The sequence below is a fragment of the Erithacus rubecula genome (assembly GCF_903797595.1).
Source record: "Erithacus rubecula genome assembly, chromosome: 33".
Lineage (NCBI taxonomy): Eukaryota > Metazoa > Chordata > Aves > Passeriformes > Muscicapidae > Erithacus > Erithacus rubecula.
In genome coordinates this window covers 1,834,378-1,849,577 of record NC_136683.1, presented here as the reverse complement: position 1 = coordinate 1,849,577, position 15,200 = coordinate 1,834,378, and the positions used below count along the sequence as shown (strand labels likewise).

Genomic DNA, 15,200 nt, shown 5'->3' with positions numbered 1-15,200 from the left:
GGGGACACGGACACCGAGGAAACGGAGCCTTTATTGAGCTATAAGGGTCCCGCCAGCCGATCCAGCTGCCGCGGGTTGGAGCCGCTCAGGAATTGCAGCTCCGCCTTCCCATCCTCCGTGCGCGCTGCAAAAGGGAGAGAAACAGATTGAGGGGCGCGGGCACAGCCCCGGGTTTTGTCCCTGCCCGGGTTTTGTCCCTCCCCTCGCACTGACCTTTCTCGTGCTGCAGCCACTTGCGCTCCAGGTAGTAGCTGTAGCAGCTCTCGAATTCCCTCGGGCTGTAGTTGGGCACCGGGATGGGCACAAAAGGGTCCAAAGCATCAAATCCCTCCTGGGAAGAAAGGTCAGTGAGGGTCAGTGGTGGTCAGGGGTGTGTGATGCACAGAAACCCTGAACAGTGTCCCCTTGAACAGAGCCAGGTCACCAAGCAAGATTTTTGTTTGTTTCCCAATGTGAAGAGGGAAAAAAAAACCCCAAAAGGGGCCGTGACTCACCTTTCCCAGCAGCTCCTGGGGAGTGTAGGCTGAGCTGGGTTTGAAAAGTGAGCCAGTCTGGCTGAGGGTGGTCACAATGGCACCTCCACTCTGCAAGGCAGATGAGAAATAAAAATCCTGTTACCTACAAACCCAGTGCTGCTTTAGCATCAACTCCTGAGGGATCTTCTTGGAAGATGGAGCTGGAGCAAGTGCAGAGGAGCCACAAAGGTTTCATGATGGAGCTGGGGGTGCTCACCTGGAGAAGGGAAAGCTCCAGGGAGAGCTCAGAGAACCTTCCAGAGCCTAAAGGAGATCCAGGAGAGCTGGAGATGGACTAGATGGGATATTGGGAAGGAATTGTTCCCTGTGAGGGTGTGAGACCCTGGCACAGGTGCCCAAAGCAGCTGTGGCTGCCCCTGGATCCCTGGAAGTGCCCAAACCCAGAGCTTGGAGCAGCCTGGGACAGTGGAAGTGTCCCTGCCATGGAAGGGACTGGGACTGAGTGGGTTTTAACATCCCATTCTGAGATCTGCATTCTTCAAAAATTCTACAAGATTAACTTTTTATAATGCTCCTGACCACAGGGAAAATACACAGCTGATGTTCCCAGGGCTGCCATGAAAACTTTTCTTACCTATAATGGGTTTTCTATGCAAACAGTGAAATGCTTTAAAAATTACTTTACCTCTAAATCTGAAGCTTACTCATTCTACTCTGAGAAGATTGAAAAAGCAGCAGGAAGAATTGACCTCCTACAGCAAAATACTCAGAAATTCTCGTTATTCTCAGAAATTTCAAAAAAAAAATCAGAATTGAAACTGTCCCAATGACTCAGAGTCCTACACCAGAGCTTGCCAGGGGAAATCAAGAAATGCTGAGCTGTTCTCCTTCTCCTCAGGTGTCACAAACACTGGTGAGACACTGATTTCATTTTATTCCAGCAGCTTTGGTGGCACCTTGACTTGCTGGCAGTGCCTGGAACTCACCCAGTCGTTCCTCAGCATCTTGCGTAGGTTGTGCACGAGGGTCAGCTCCTCTGGACACACCTGCTGGACATTTCCTGCATCACTTTTTTATTGCCAGAATCTTCTGACACATTAATTCCCCTCCCCTCTTTCCCCATTATGCTGGCAGGATTATTTGTATCCTTCAGGCATTTTTTTTTCTCTGCTTTCCTTTAGCCCTCCCTGCTCCTGAGTCATGCTGCACTAAGCAACACCCAGGTCCTGCCTCTCCAACAACACCCACCTGCATTTCTGTCAGGGAAACACAGTCAAAATTATCTAAAGCACAATTTCAGGCCCCTCCAAATCCTGAATATTTTTAGGGATTGCCAGAGAACAAATAAATATTGAACCAAACGCCCTCCCTGCTCCCCCCCTGCAGCAGGAATCAGGGCAGAGCTTTGGGGGAATGAAAAGGGGCCAATGATCTTTTAGGATTGGAGCTTTTATATTTTTCATATATTTATAACCCTGCAGCACTTTAGTAACTCTGAAATCCATACAGAATTAGCTGCAGCTTTCCCATTTTGGTCAGACACAACAGATTTGGGAATTGAGCACACCTCATTTTTCCATGAGAAATGGAAACAAAAGTGAGTTGGGGGGAGCAAAGTTGGGATAAATTACTTCATTACCTGGAGCTGTAATTGAAGATTAACTACCAATCATTACCTGAAGCTGTAATTAAAAGATTAACCCCCAATCTGACCAAACTTATAAAAATGACCCATCACTCGTTTTTTGGCTGTAACTCCTGGGGGGACTTTATCTGTCCAAAACACACCTGAAAACCCTTCAATAAACACAACCACTTTGCATTCCCTTCATTTTATCTTTTAGGCAGCCCCAAAAGGAATCTCCATCCTCACAGGACTCTTGTCCTCCTTCCTCAGCGTGGTCCTGCCCCAGAGAGCGTTGACACCATCCACGGCCACCAGGAGCTGGAAGGAGCCACGGTGACTCTGCAGCTTCAGCTCCTTCAGCAGGACCCCCACAGCATCACAGGCACTCCTGGCACGAGCCAGACCCTGCAGGGAGCACAGGGCACAGATAAATTTCTTGCTAAGAGAGTGGAGTTCATTTCTCTTACTCAAGGGAAGGCAAAGTGACACTCAACAACATGTTCGTTCCATTCAAAGGAGCAGTTGGAGCATCAAAACCATGAGAATTTCAAATTTTAACTTTGGATTTAGGGAGAAAATTTCCCTCAAGGAAACAGATTCCCCCATTTGGTTCAGGAAAAATATTTCCTCAAAGAGAAGTGGGAAAGAAACCTCCAAATTCTCTGCACAATTTGCTTTACAGATCCACCACAATATCTTTTGGTGATAGTGAGACACCTTCTATTTCCCAGGAGTTCACATCTCTAAGATCTTTAGGAGAAATCTGTTCCACAAAGAGATGGGATCCTCTGGTACAAATGTTCAGCTGCATTTTGTGCTAAGAGAGTGGAGTTCACTTCTTTTACTCAAGGGAAGATAAACTGACAGTCAAAAACCCTTTGTTCCTTTCCAAGAAGAAGTTTGAGCATCAAAACCATGAGAATTTGAAATTTTCACTTTGGATTTAGGGAGAAAATTTCCTTCTAGGAAACAGATTCAAACAGTCCCTCCCCCATTTGGTTCAGGAAAAATATTTCCTCAAAGAGAAGTGGGGAAAAAAAACCTGTCCAAATTCTCTAGACAATTTTCTCCACAATATCTCTTTTTGATAGTGAAGACTCACATCTCTAAGATCTTTAGGAACAATCTAAATTTGTTCCACCAATTCTGCTCCCACAGAGATGAGATCCTCAGGTACAAGATGAGACCACAGCAGCAGCAGTTCTTGTTCCTTACCTGCTCCACCACTTCCCTCAAAGGTCTTCCCTCCTCTGTGCTTTCTCTTTTGCCCCACATGTATTTTTTTTGTGTTTTTATCTGTGGGAAGAAAACTATGATTAGCTTGGGGATGAAAAGAGGCAAAAAGCAAGGTTGGATTGCAGAATGTGGGAGAAGAATCCACCCACAGAGGGGATCTCAGGTGCTTTTTCTGCAGCACCTGAAGCCCAGCACAGGCACTGGGGTGGGATTTGCAGGCACAAACCTCTTGCAGGAAATGTTCATTGGAGGCTTTGAAGTTCTTGAGCCAGACTGAGGCCTGCAGAGGCTGATCCAGCCTGTCTTTGTTGTAAGAAGACTGCAAAAGCTCCTTGCAGTTCTTCACCCAGAGATGAGCTGTGAGCAAAATAAAGCAGTTGTTCTGAATTTTTTTTTTTTGTGGTGGGGGTGTTTGTTTTACTTGTCCTTAATCAGAAATTTTGGTAAGGAAAGTCAGAGAATCATGGAATGGTTTGGGTTGGGAGGGACCTTAAAGTGCCATGGGCAGGGACATCTTCCACTATCTCAGGTGGCCTTGGGCACTTCCAGGGATCCAGGGGCAGCCACAACTTCTCTGGGGGTCTCCCCACCCTCACAGGGAGGAATTTCTTCCCTCTATCCCATCTAACTCTGCCCTCTGTCCCTTGTAAATGGTCTCTCTCCATTTTTCTTGTACCCCCATTAGGTCCTGGAAGGTCACAATGAGGTAAACCCAAAGCTTTTTCTTCTCCAGGCTGAACAATCCCAATTATCCCAGCAGAGCTGATCCCTCTGATCATCTTGGTGTCTCCTCTGGATTAATTTTCACAGCTCCATGTTTTGGATGGATGCAGCTCCATCCTTAGTGGAGAACTGTCCTTTGGGACCAGAGGAAGGCACAGACCCAAAACTCTTCCCATGCTTAAACCAGACTGGCTTAAGTACATGTGATTTATTGTGGGTTATCCTACAGCTCCTGAAACAATTTCTTTTGGTGTTTGGTGGTAACAGAGCTCTGCTTTCCTCACCATCAGGGATGTGCAGCACCAGCCAGCCCTGCCTGGAGCAGTAGTGAACCACATGGCACAGGGTCATGGTCTTCCCTGTGCCTCTCTCACCATCTGCAACAAAGACTGTCAAGGAAAATCTCTGAAAAACCACTTGAGTTTGTACTTGAGTGTGATTCCTTCAGAAAGGGCATAAAAAGAGTTCAGAGCTCATCAAAACAAGGATGGCATTTCATCCAACAAACCCAGAGTTCTTTCTCCCTGTGCTCCACTGGGTTGGGTTGATGTGGCCAGAAATGTGGATTCTGTCACCAACTTTAAACCAGCTGGGGCAGTGACCCTGATCTCCTGACACATATTATCTGTTAATGGGCCAGCTTTAAACCAGCTGGGGCAATCATCTTTATCTTCCCACAGCCCATCCTCCCTCCAGGAGATATCTCCTGTTCATGGCCAGTGAGTCCCAGTGCATGACTGATAAAATTCCATCATCCCACTGGGAGATGCTCCAGCCAGGGGAGGAGCCAAGCCTTTCCTACCCAGATAAAAACTGAGATTTTGGACACCACTGGATTCCAGAGGAAAACCAGACCTTTCCACATCATCCCTGGACCTTCATAGGAAAACTGCACCTTCTCCAGCTGAACCACATCTGCCACTGCAGGAGGATGCAGCCACCATTGAATGGCACTGCTGCCAACACCCTGACTGACTGATGGGTGTCAGCTTGGATTCTGACTCTGGCAGTGTTTTGGGATTGTTCTTTGTTATACTGTATTTCTATTTTAATTTTCCTAGCAAAGAACTGTTATTCCTAATTCCCATATCTTTGCCATGAGAGCTCCTTAATTTCAAAATTATAATAATTTGGAAGGAGGAGGTTTACATTCTCCATCTCAAAGAGAAGCTTCTGCATTTATTGGCAGACACCAAGACACCCACCTTACTGAGCAGAGCTGAGGATCCCCATGCCCTTTGTGCTGTTTGTAGCTCTGTGCCATCAGTTACAATAAAAATCTCCAAGCTCTGAGTCCCTGCACTGACCACAGACAGTGGCACAAACACCTCCTGGAGACTGAGGCAGCTCAGGCTCACAGAACCTTCTCAGCTGTTGTGTTTCTCTTCACCCCAACCTGCAGTGAAGGATACAGATCACATATCTGACAGCAGGATGCCTCAGGTTGGAGCCCTTCAGGTAGCCCAGGAGCTCCAGCGCCGGCCTGCGCACCATCACCCGCGCCTCGTTGAAGGTCCTGATCTGAGAAAGGAGCAGATGTCACCAAGTTGTCCCTACACAGATGTCCCCAGCTCTGCCTGGGGGCTCCCAGCATCCCCAGCTCTGCCCAGCAGCACCCACAGTGTTGGTGAAGTGCTGCTTCCCTTCAGTGAAAAGTGCTGCTGCTTGTTTTTTGCTGTGCTTAAAAATGTTTTTGGTTTTTTTTGGATCACCTGTTCCACCCTGTTCCCACAGATTGGGGTGGGGGATGACTGACCTGACCATGAATCCAACTCAGTGACCTGGATGTGCACAGCTAAGGAATCTGTCCTGACTCACAGAGCAGTGCCTGGCACAGCTCTGCCTCATCACACAAATCAGGAGACAAAATTGTTTTGTTGCAGACATAAAATTATTTCAGGAGACAGCCTGTTTCACACAGAAATATAACCATGGAAAATATTTCTGTAATTCATAATGTGCTTGGATGTTAGAGATGAAAAACACTGGAATGAAGGCTGCCTGAGGTGGAACCTTCAAACTCTTCTGCTGCTGCTCTGGGTGGTTAACTCATCTCTTTTAGATGTTGAAAACAGCGAGGGACAGGAATAACTAACTGCATTCCAATAGGAAAACATCACAGTCACCAATAGATTTGGAATGGTTTGGGTTGGACAGAACCTTTAAGATCACTCAGTGCCACCCCTGCCATGGGTAGGGACACCTCCAACTATCCCAGGTTGTTCCAAACATCATCCAACCTGGCTCTGGACACTTCCAGTGATCCAGGGGCACCTCCCACTATCCCAGGTTGTTCCAAACCCCATCCAACCTGGCTCTGGACACTTCCAGGGATCCAGAGGCAGCCAGAGATGCTCTGGGCACCCTGAGTACATCCCTACCTGCTGCTGGAAGCGATGGGGGAGCCCATGGGGGAACACAGCATTCACCTCCTCCAGGGGGATGTTGTACAGGCGACCCTCGTGCTGCTCCGTGTGCTTGGCCTGCAGAGGAAAATGGGAATTGTCACCCTGGTGATGCCTCTCTGCTGGACACAGCAGGGTGGGACAGGGGGCCAATGTCCTCTTATTGGGAGGCTGTGCTGGGGTGATGTGGCCAGAAATGTGAATTCTGTTACCATCTGTTAAACCAGCTGGGGCAGTGATCTCCTGGCACATATTATCTGTTAATGGGCCAGCTTTAAACCAGCTGGGCAATCATCTTTACCTTTCCCATGACCCACCCTTCATCCAGGAGCTATCACCTGTTAATGGGCCATTGGTAAAAACTGGGTGTGGCAGCAATTCTTATCACTGTGGGAGATATCTCCTGTTAATGGGCCATTGTTTAAAACTGGGTGTGGCAGTGATCTTTATCTCCTGGCACACATTATCTGCTAATGGGCCAGCTTTAAACCAGCTGGGGCAATCATCTTTATCTTCCCACAGCCCATCCTCCCTCCAGGAGATATCTCCTGTTCATGGCCAGTGAGTCCCAGTGCATGACTGATAAAATTCCATCATCCCACTGGGAGATGCTCCACCCAGGGGAGGAGCCAAGCCTTTCCTACCCAGATCAAAACTGACATTTTGGACACCACTGGATTCCAGAGGAAAACCAGACCTTTCCACATCATTCCTGGACCTTCAGAAGAAAACTGCACCTTCAGCTGATTTCAGCCTGTGCATTCCCTGGAGTTCTGCATGTGCCAGACACAGACCAACAGCACCTGTGGTTTTCCATGGCTCAAACAAGAACAGGATTCCATTCTCAGCCTCATCCCTGCATGACTTTGGGCAGATTCCTTCACCCTTTTACACAATGTGGGTCATGTTTACTCACTTGGAGCTTTGCTAATGGAAAGGTACACAAACTCTGATGAATAATTTCACGTTTAGTGGTTTTTTTAAAAGTTTTTTTAATGGGATTGTCTGGGACAGGAGCTGGGGTACACCAAGCTTTCCTACTGAGTGACCCAACGAGCCCAGGGAAGGCAGAGCTGGCCAAAAAAACCTCAGGAACAAGTCAGAATGCCAGAGCCAAGTTGCCTGGCAACCAAAAGGCAGGCACAGGACAGAGGGGACAATGGTGACCATCTGGCCTGTGCTGTGCAATCCATGGAGACACGGGGTCACGTGCAGCAGATCATCTCCTGCTGCTGTTTCCATAGAGACCCCGAGGAATCAGCACTGAGAGGCTCCAATTTCACAGGCAGCAGAAAAGCACCTCAAAAGCTCCTTCCATTCATTTATTGCCCTTCATTTTGTGCTTGAGACACAGAGGGTGAGGCTGGAATTGTGATGCTGCAGAGCTGTGCTGAGGTCAGCTGGGGTGTGGGGTTTTTTTTTTTTTTTTTAGCCCTTTTCACAGCCAGATTTTCCAGGGAAGGCTTTTCCAGGGAAAAAAGTTGAAATTTATGGTGGTTGATGACAGGAACAGCACAGTGCCAGGCAGCACTGCTGGCTCCCAGCATGGCCCTGGTGGCATCCAGGAGTGGCTGTGTCCCCAGCAGGTACAGGGGTGTCCCCAGTAGGGAGAGGGGTGGCACCCAGCACTGTCTGTGTCCCCTGGTGGCACCCAGGCCTGTCTGTGTCCCCAGCAGACCCAGGGGTGGCACCAAACACTGTCTGTATCCCCAAAAGGGACAGGGGTGGCACCAACAGGGACAGGGGTGGCACTCAGGCCTGTCTGTGTCCCCAACAGGGACAGGGGTGGCACTCAGCACTGTCTGTGTCCCCAGCAGGGACAGGGGTGTCCCCAGCAGGGACATGGGTGTCCCCCAGCACTGTCTGTGTCCCCAGCAGGGACAGGGGTGGCACTCAGGCCTGTCTGTGTCCCCAGCAGGGACAGGGGTGTCCCCAGCACTGTCTGTGTCCCCAGCAGGGACAGGGGTGGCACTCAGGCCTGTCTGTGTCCCCAGCAGGGACAGGGGTGTCCCCAGCACTGTCTGTGTCCCCAGCAGACCCAGGGGTGGCACCAAACACTGTCTGTATCCCCAAAAGGGACAGGGGTGGCACCAACAGGGACAGGGGTGGCACTCAGCACTGTCTGTGTCCCCAGCAGGGACAGGGGTGGCACTCAGGCCTGTCTGTGTCCCCAACAGAGACAGGGGTGGCACCCAGGCCTGGCTGTGTCCCCAACAGGGACAGGGGTGTCCCCAGCAGGGACAGGGGTGGCACTCAGCACTGTCTGTGTCCCCAGTAGGGAGAGGGGTGGCACCCAGCACTGTCTGTGTCCCCTGGTGGCACCCAGGCCTGTCTGTGTCCCCAGCAGGGACAGGGTTGGCACTCAGCACTGTCTGTGTCCCCAACAGGGACAGGGGTGTCCCCAGCACTGTCTGTGTCCCCAGCAGACCCAGGGGTGGCACCAAACACTGTCTGTATCCCCAAAAGGGACAGGGGTGGCACCAACAGGGACAGGGGTGGCACTCAGGCCTGGCTGTGTCCCCAGCAGGGACAGGGGTGTCCCCAGCAGGGACAGGGGTGGCACTCAGCACTGTCTGTGTCCCCAGCAGGGACAGGGGTGTCCCCAGCAGGGACAGGGGTGGCACTCAGCACTGTCTGTGTCCCCAGCAGGGACAGGGGTGTCCCCAGCAGGGACAGGGGTGGCACTCAGCACTGTCTGTGTCCCCAGCAGGGACAGGGGTGGCACTCAGGCCTGTCTGTGTCCCCAGCAGACCCAGGGGTGGCACCAAACACTGTCTGTGTCCCCAGCAGGGACAGGGGTGTCCCCAGCAGGGACAGGGGTGGCACTCAGCACTGTCTGTGTCCCCAGCAGACCCAGGGGTGGCACCAAACACTGTCTGTGTCCCCAGCAGGGACAGGGGTGTCCCCAGCATGGACAGGGGTGGCACACAGGCCTGTCTGTGTCCCCAACAGGGACAGGGGTGTCCCCAACAGGGACAGAGGTGTCCCCAGCACTGACTGTGTCCCCAGCAGGGACAGGGGTGTCCCCAGCAGGCACAGGGGTGTCCCCAGCACTGTCTGTGTCCCCAACAGGGACAGGGGTGTCCCCAGCACTGTCTGTGTCCCCAACAGGGACAGGGGTGTCACCAACAGGGACAGGGGTGTCCCCAGCACTGACTGTGTCCCCAGCAGGGACAGGGGTGTCCCCAGCACTGACTGTGTCCCCAGCAGGGACAGGGGTGTCCCCAGCAGGGACAGGGGTGTCCCCAGCAGGGACAGGGGTGTCCCCAGCAGGGACAGGGGTGTCCCCAGCACTGTCTGTGTCCCCAGCAGGGACAGGGGTGGCTGTCACTCACCGGGTCACTCTCGCTGGTGTGGAAAACTGCTCGGGGCCTTTCTGGGCTGGACACAGAGCTCAGGCCATCCCTGTGTGCTGTGTGCAGGGCACAGCCACGTTCCAGCTGAGGGGACAAAGGGACAACAAAGCTGTCAGCAGCCAAGGATTGCTGGGAAACAAGGCAGGAGTCTGCTCTGTGACCCTGCACGAGGCACGTGCAACCCTGGGCTGAACTCTGACTGCAATTAGAATGAAAACTCATCATTAGCATGGGAACTCATCATGAAAACTCATCATGAAAACTCATCATGAAAACCCACAGGCTGTAGAACCAGATTTCACATTTAGATATTGGGGTATTGGGAATTCCAACCCCAAAATCTTGGGATTTTCAGTCTCAAAATCCTGGGAATTCTGGCCCCAAAAACCTGGGGACTCCAAGCTTTGAACTCTCAAAATTTTAGCCTGAAAATCCTGGGAATTTTAGCCCCAAACTTTGGGCATTTCAGCCTCCAAATCCTGGGAATTTTAAGATCCAAACCCTGGGAATTCCTGCCCCAAAATCCCAGGAATTCTGACCCCAAAAACCTGGAAATTTTGGTCTCAAAATCCTGGAATACTCAGCTCAGAACCTGTGAATCCCAGCTGCAAAATCCTGGGAATTTCAGCCCCCAAATTATTGGAATTTTAAGAAGCAAACCCTGGGGATTCTAGCCCCAAAATCCTGGGAATTTTAGCCCCAAAATCCTGGGAATTTTATGACCCAAACTCTTGGAATTCTGACCCCAAAAACCTGGGGACTCCAAGCTTTGAACTCTCAAAATTTTAGCCTGAAAATCCTGGGAATTTTAGCCCCAAACTTTGGGAATTCCACGCCCAAAATCCTGGGAATTTTAAGATCCAAACCCTGGGAATTCCTGTCCCAAAATCCCAGGGATTCTGACCCCAAAAACCTGGAAATTTTGGTCTCAAAATCCTGGAATACTCAGCTCAGAACCTGTGAATCCCAGCTGCAAAATCCTGGGAATTTCAGCCCCCAAATTATTGGAATTTTAAGAAGCAAACCCTGGGGGATTCTAGCCCCAAAATCCTGGGAATTTTATGACCCAAACTCTTGGAATTCTGACCCCAAAAACCTGGGGACTCCAAGCTTTGAACTCTCAGAATTTCAGCTCCCAAATCCCTGAAATTTTAAGACCCAAACCTTAGGAAACTCCTGCCCCAAAATCCTGGGAATTCCAGCCTCCAAATCCACAGATATTTAAGACCCAAGCCCTGGAAATTCCAGCCCCAAAATCCTGGAAATTTCAGCCATAAAATCCTGGAAATTTCAACCCAAAAATTCCAATTTCTGCACTGCAACCATTCCCACCTGAAGCCACCTCAGTGAGCCAATCCCTGCACCTGAATTTTACCCCACAAAATTCCTTAAGATGCCACATGAAGACCTCACTGCTGGCAAGTGCCCACCACATTTCTGCCTACACTGAGGAGTGTGGCATCACCCTGAAAATTCAGACTGTCTAGCAACCCATAATCACCTCAATTACTGAGGGATTAATGCAGCTCTGCCCACTATTTGCTATTTATAATTACACTTCCCTCCCTGATTTCCCTGACTGTGTCCCCTGCATCCAGACTCTGGCATTAGGATACAAATGGCTGAGAAATCAAAACAGCCAGCTAAGCTGATTAATTCAATTTTTTTTTCCCCCAGACAGACTGCTGAAGGCTGCCTGCAAAGCCCAGCCAAAACAGGCAAGAAAGTGAGCAGTGGCAGGACAAGCATTTTATTATGCTGTGGTGAAAGAAAAAAAAACCCAAAAAACCAAAAAAAACCCAAACATTTGTCAATGATTTAAGAAGTGCATCCTCCAGACAGGCTCTGGGAGAAGATGAGAGGCACTGACAGGGCCAGTTGTAGCTGAACAGAGGCAGCAGTTTCTTATTTTGTCTGTTTGGGTGAGAGCAGCAAAGCTCAGAGCTCAGGGATGACATGACACAGCTCTGCTGTCACCCCAGGGTTCCTCAGGGGGACACAAGGGTTCCAGTGACAGGGGGATTACCCACATTCCAGATGTCTGAATCAGCATTTGGGCACTTGTCCTTCTGTCAGGGAAGGAATTCAGTCTGGGAACAGCTGCAGTGCAAATAGGGAGATCACCCAGCACATCTTGTTCCCTTTTCCTCCTCAAATCCAAATTATCTTTTAAGGTGGTTTGTTTAGTTTAAAAAACCATGGAGGTGACAATTTACAGCCTTGAGCTGAATGATCAAACCAATATCAGGAGATCAAACTGAGCTCAGCAGGACCTGGAATCTCTATGGGACACAAGCCAGCTCCTCATGAGCTCTCTGAAGGAAGCCAGAAGGAAAATATGAGGAAACTTTAAGCCAAATCCTCTGGTTTTACAGCCAAACACATTAAATTTGTATTTTTTTCCACCAGTACATCACATGCCCTCTGTGAATGACCCCACCTGTCCCAGATTTTTGGGGAAGTTTCCATCTCCAAAGGACAGGAGGGGCCTGCCTGGGATCTCTGAAATGGCAGCAAATCATCACGTGGTGCCTGGGGATGAATTGGGAGTTCTGAGCCATGAGGTGGAGCTGTTCCTGCATTTTCCATGGATTTGGGAATTCTGAGCTGTTCCTGCATTTTCCATGGATTTGGGAATTCTGAGATGTTCCTGCATCTTCCATGGATTTGGGAATTCTGAGATGTTCCTGCATCTCCCATGGATCTGGGAATTCTGAGCTGTTCCTGCATCTTCCATGGATTTGGGAATTCTGAGATGTTCCTGCATCTTCCATGGATTTGGGAATTCTGAGATGTTCCTGCATTTTCCATGGATCTGGGAATTCTGAGCTGTTCCTGCATTTCCCACGGATTTGGGAATTCTGAGATGTTCCTGCATCTCCCATGGATTTGGGAATTCTGAGATGTTCCTGCATCTCCCATGGATTTGGGAATTCTGAGATGTTCCTGCATCTTCCATGGATTTGGGAATTCTGAGCTGTTCCTGCATTTTCCATGGATTTGGGAATTCTGAGATGTTCCTGCATCTCCCATGGATTTGGGAATTCTGAGCTGTTCCTGCATCTCCCATGGATTTGGGAATTCTGAGCTGTTCCTGCATTTTCCATGGATTTGGGAATTCTGAGCTGTTCCTGCATTTCCCATGGATCTGGGAATTCTGAGATGTTCCTGCATCTCCCATGGATCTGGGAATTCTGAGATGTTCCTGCATCTTCCATGGATTTGGGAATTCTGAGATGTTCCTGCATTTTCCATGGATTTGGGAATTCTGAGCTGTTCCTTCATTTCTCATGGATCTGGGAAATTCTGAGATGTTCCTGCATCTTCCATGGATCTGGGAATTCTGAGATGTTCCTGCATTTTCCATGGATTTGGGAATTCTGAGATGTTCCTGCATCTTCCATGGATTTGGGAATTCTGAGCTGTTTTTGCATCTCCCATGGATCTGGGAATTCTGAGCTGTTCCTGCATTTTCCATGGATCTGGGAATTCTGAGCTGTTCCTGCATTTCCCATGGATTTGGGAAATTCTGAGCTGTTTTTGCATTTTCCATGGATTTGGGAATTCTGAGCTGTTTTTGCATCTCCCAGGGATTCTGAGTTTATTCCTGTGTATTCCAGGGATCCCAAATTTTTCCCACATATTCCAGGGATCCCAGATTTTTCCTGTTTTACCAGGAATCCCAGGTTTTTCCTGTTTTTCCAGGGATCCCACACCCAGCAAGAGAAGCACTCCCAGCCACACCAGCAAAATCCAGCTGTGCTGGAGAGGAAAATCCTGGAAAATGCAGCAGCAACCACAGCTGGAATTCTTTTCCATCAGAAAACCATCCCTGACCAGCACCATGAGCTGTTTGGGGTTGAAGGATCACACAGAGCTGCTGTGAGTGCCACTTTTTGGCTCAAAAAATGAAAAACAGGGAAAGTTCTTCTCCCAGAGGGTGCCCAGACTCCCCAAAAAATCATGATCCTTGTGGGTCCCTCCCAGCTCAGGATATTCCATGTTTCTGTGATTTTTTGGTAAAATTTTAGCAGCACAGGTTTTGTGCAAGGCTGGTGGTTTATTCCTCTGGATGTTGCAGCAAGTGGAATAATAATAATAATAATAATAATAATAATAATAATAATAATAATAATAATAATAATAATAATAATAATAATAATAATAATAATCCCTGTTTTCTGAAAAACACCTGAATTCAAGGTGCAGGATCTCAGCATCTTGTGTTTTCCTGCTCAGGAAAAATGTGGAAATTCCAGATCAGCCCACAGCTGAGAGAAAGCACCAAAGTTGAGCTTAGTAAGAAGAATCTTATTTTTTACAGCTGTAATTTGTCATTCCAGGCCAAATTGGGAAAGTTGAAATATTGGAAATAGCACCAGGTTCTTACAGAACTCACCTTTAGAGAGTGGCAGATGAATCCTCTCAGATTTCTCAGCATTTTCCTGCAGGAACAGAAGTAGATGATTTAATTAATTTTTAATTTTTAATTTTTTTTTTGTTGTGCCTGATTATTTTATGCAGGTAGAGAACTGTTTGTGTTGAAAGATTTTCATGACAAGGCACACAAATAATTCAGATTAGATGCTCTGTAGTAACACAAAAATGATGATCAGCACCACTTGCCTAAGCAAAACTAGAAATAAAATAATAAAAGTTCATCCAATTAAAATAAACACAGAAAAAACAACCCCCACTCTTATTATTTGAGGAATGAGTGAAGATTTCATCCTGCAGAGGAATTTTTGGTTATTTTAGTGTGTGCAGCCCAGCAGGGAGAAATCCTGTTTTCCAGTTTTAGCTGCAAAAATAAAAAAAAAAAAAAAATAAGCAGGGAAAGGGAAATTTCTTTCTCAGCCACAACGAGGGAAATTAAAAGAGTCACAAAGACTGAATTCTGTTCATGCTTTTCAATTTCAAGTTGTGATAATTGACAAATGATTCAGCATCGAAATTTTGGAGTTTGGATCAACCAGAATACTTAAAATAAGAAAAAAACAACGTGGACCTGGATAAAGGGAAATATATTATTAAATGCCCCTGTTAGGAATATTGTGGATATCAATTTGTAAAAGAAATAAAAGGGTTTTTTTGGGTTTTTTTTTTGGCAGAATCAGATTTCCTGCCTTTGTGTGATCTGCTAAAAATCAGAATTCCCATTTTTTTTTCTGGTTTTTATCTCCCAAAACCAGACGGTTCCATCACCAAGAGCTGCCCCACCGAAATTTGGAAGTTTCTTTGGAAATTCTTGCAGAATGACTCCAACAAAATAACAATTATCGATGATAAAACCAGATTATAAAAAGGGAAAAGGAGCTGCGACCCCTCAGGTTTTGCCCAGCGCTGCTTCGCTCTGTTTATATAAAATAAACCAATT

General features: G+C 48.1%; 1 protein-coding gene across 1 annotated transcript; it reads right to left on the bottom strand.

Moving 5' to 3' along the window:
• Positions 1 to 13: 13 nt before the first annotated feature.
• DAP3 (death associated protein 3) lies at positions 14 to 14,303 on the bottom strand. The gene is made up of 12 exons (XM_079329431.1): positions 14,223 to 14,303; positions 9,803 to 9,907; positions 6,444 to 6,545; positions 5,475 to 5,583; positions 4,347 to 4,439; positions 3,566 to 3,696; positions 3,319 to 3,399; positions 2,350 to 2,508; positions 1,463 to 1,522; positions 495 to 584; positions 214 to 331; positions 14 to 124 (listed from the first exon to the last, which is right to left on the bottom strand). The coding sequence occupies exons 1-12, from the start codon at positions 14,262 to 14,264 to the stop codon at positions 39 to 41; spliced, it is 1,176 nt and encodes a 391-aa protein (XP_079185557.1). The 5' UTR covers positions 14,265 to 14,303; the 3' UTR covers positions 14 to 38.
• Positions 14,304 to 15,200: the final 897 nt, after the last annotated feature.

What these genes read in the sequence shown, in the direction of transcription:
- DAP3 (XM_079329431.1), bottom strand. Translation starts at nt 14,264, where the DNA reads ATGCTGAGAAATCTGAGAGGATTCATCTGCCACTCTCTAAAG. An exon ending in ACACCAGCGAGAGTGACCCG is followed by an intron (nt 6,546 to 9,802) that starts GTGAGTGACAGC and finishes TTTCCTCTGCAG; the next exon opens with GCCAAGCACACGGAGCAGCA. An exon ending in TGCTGTCAGATATGTGATCT is followed by an intron (nt 4,440 to 5,474) that starts GTATCCTTCACT and finishes TCTTTGTTGCAG; the next exon opens with ATGGTGAGAGAGGCACAGGG.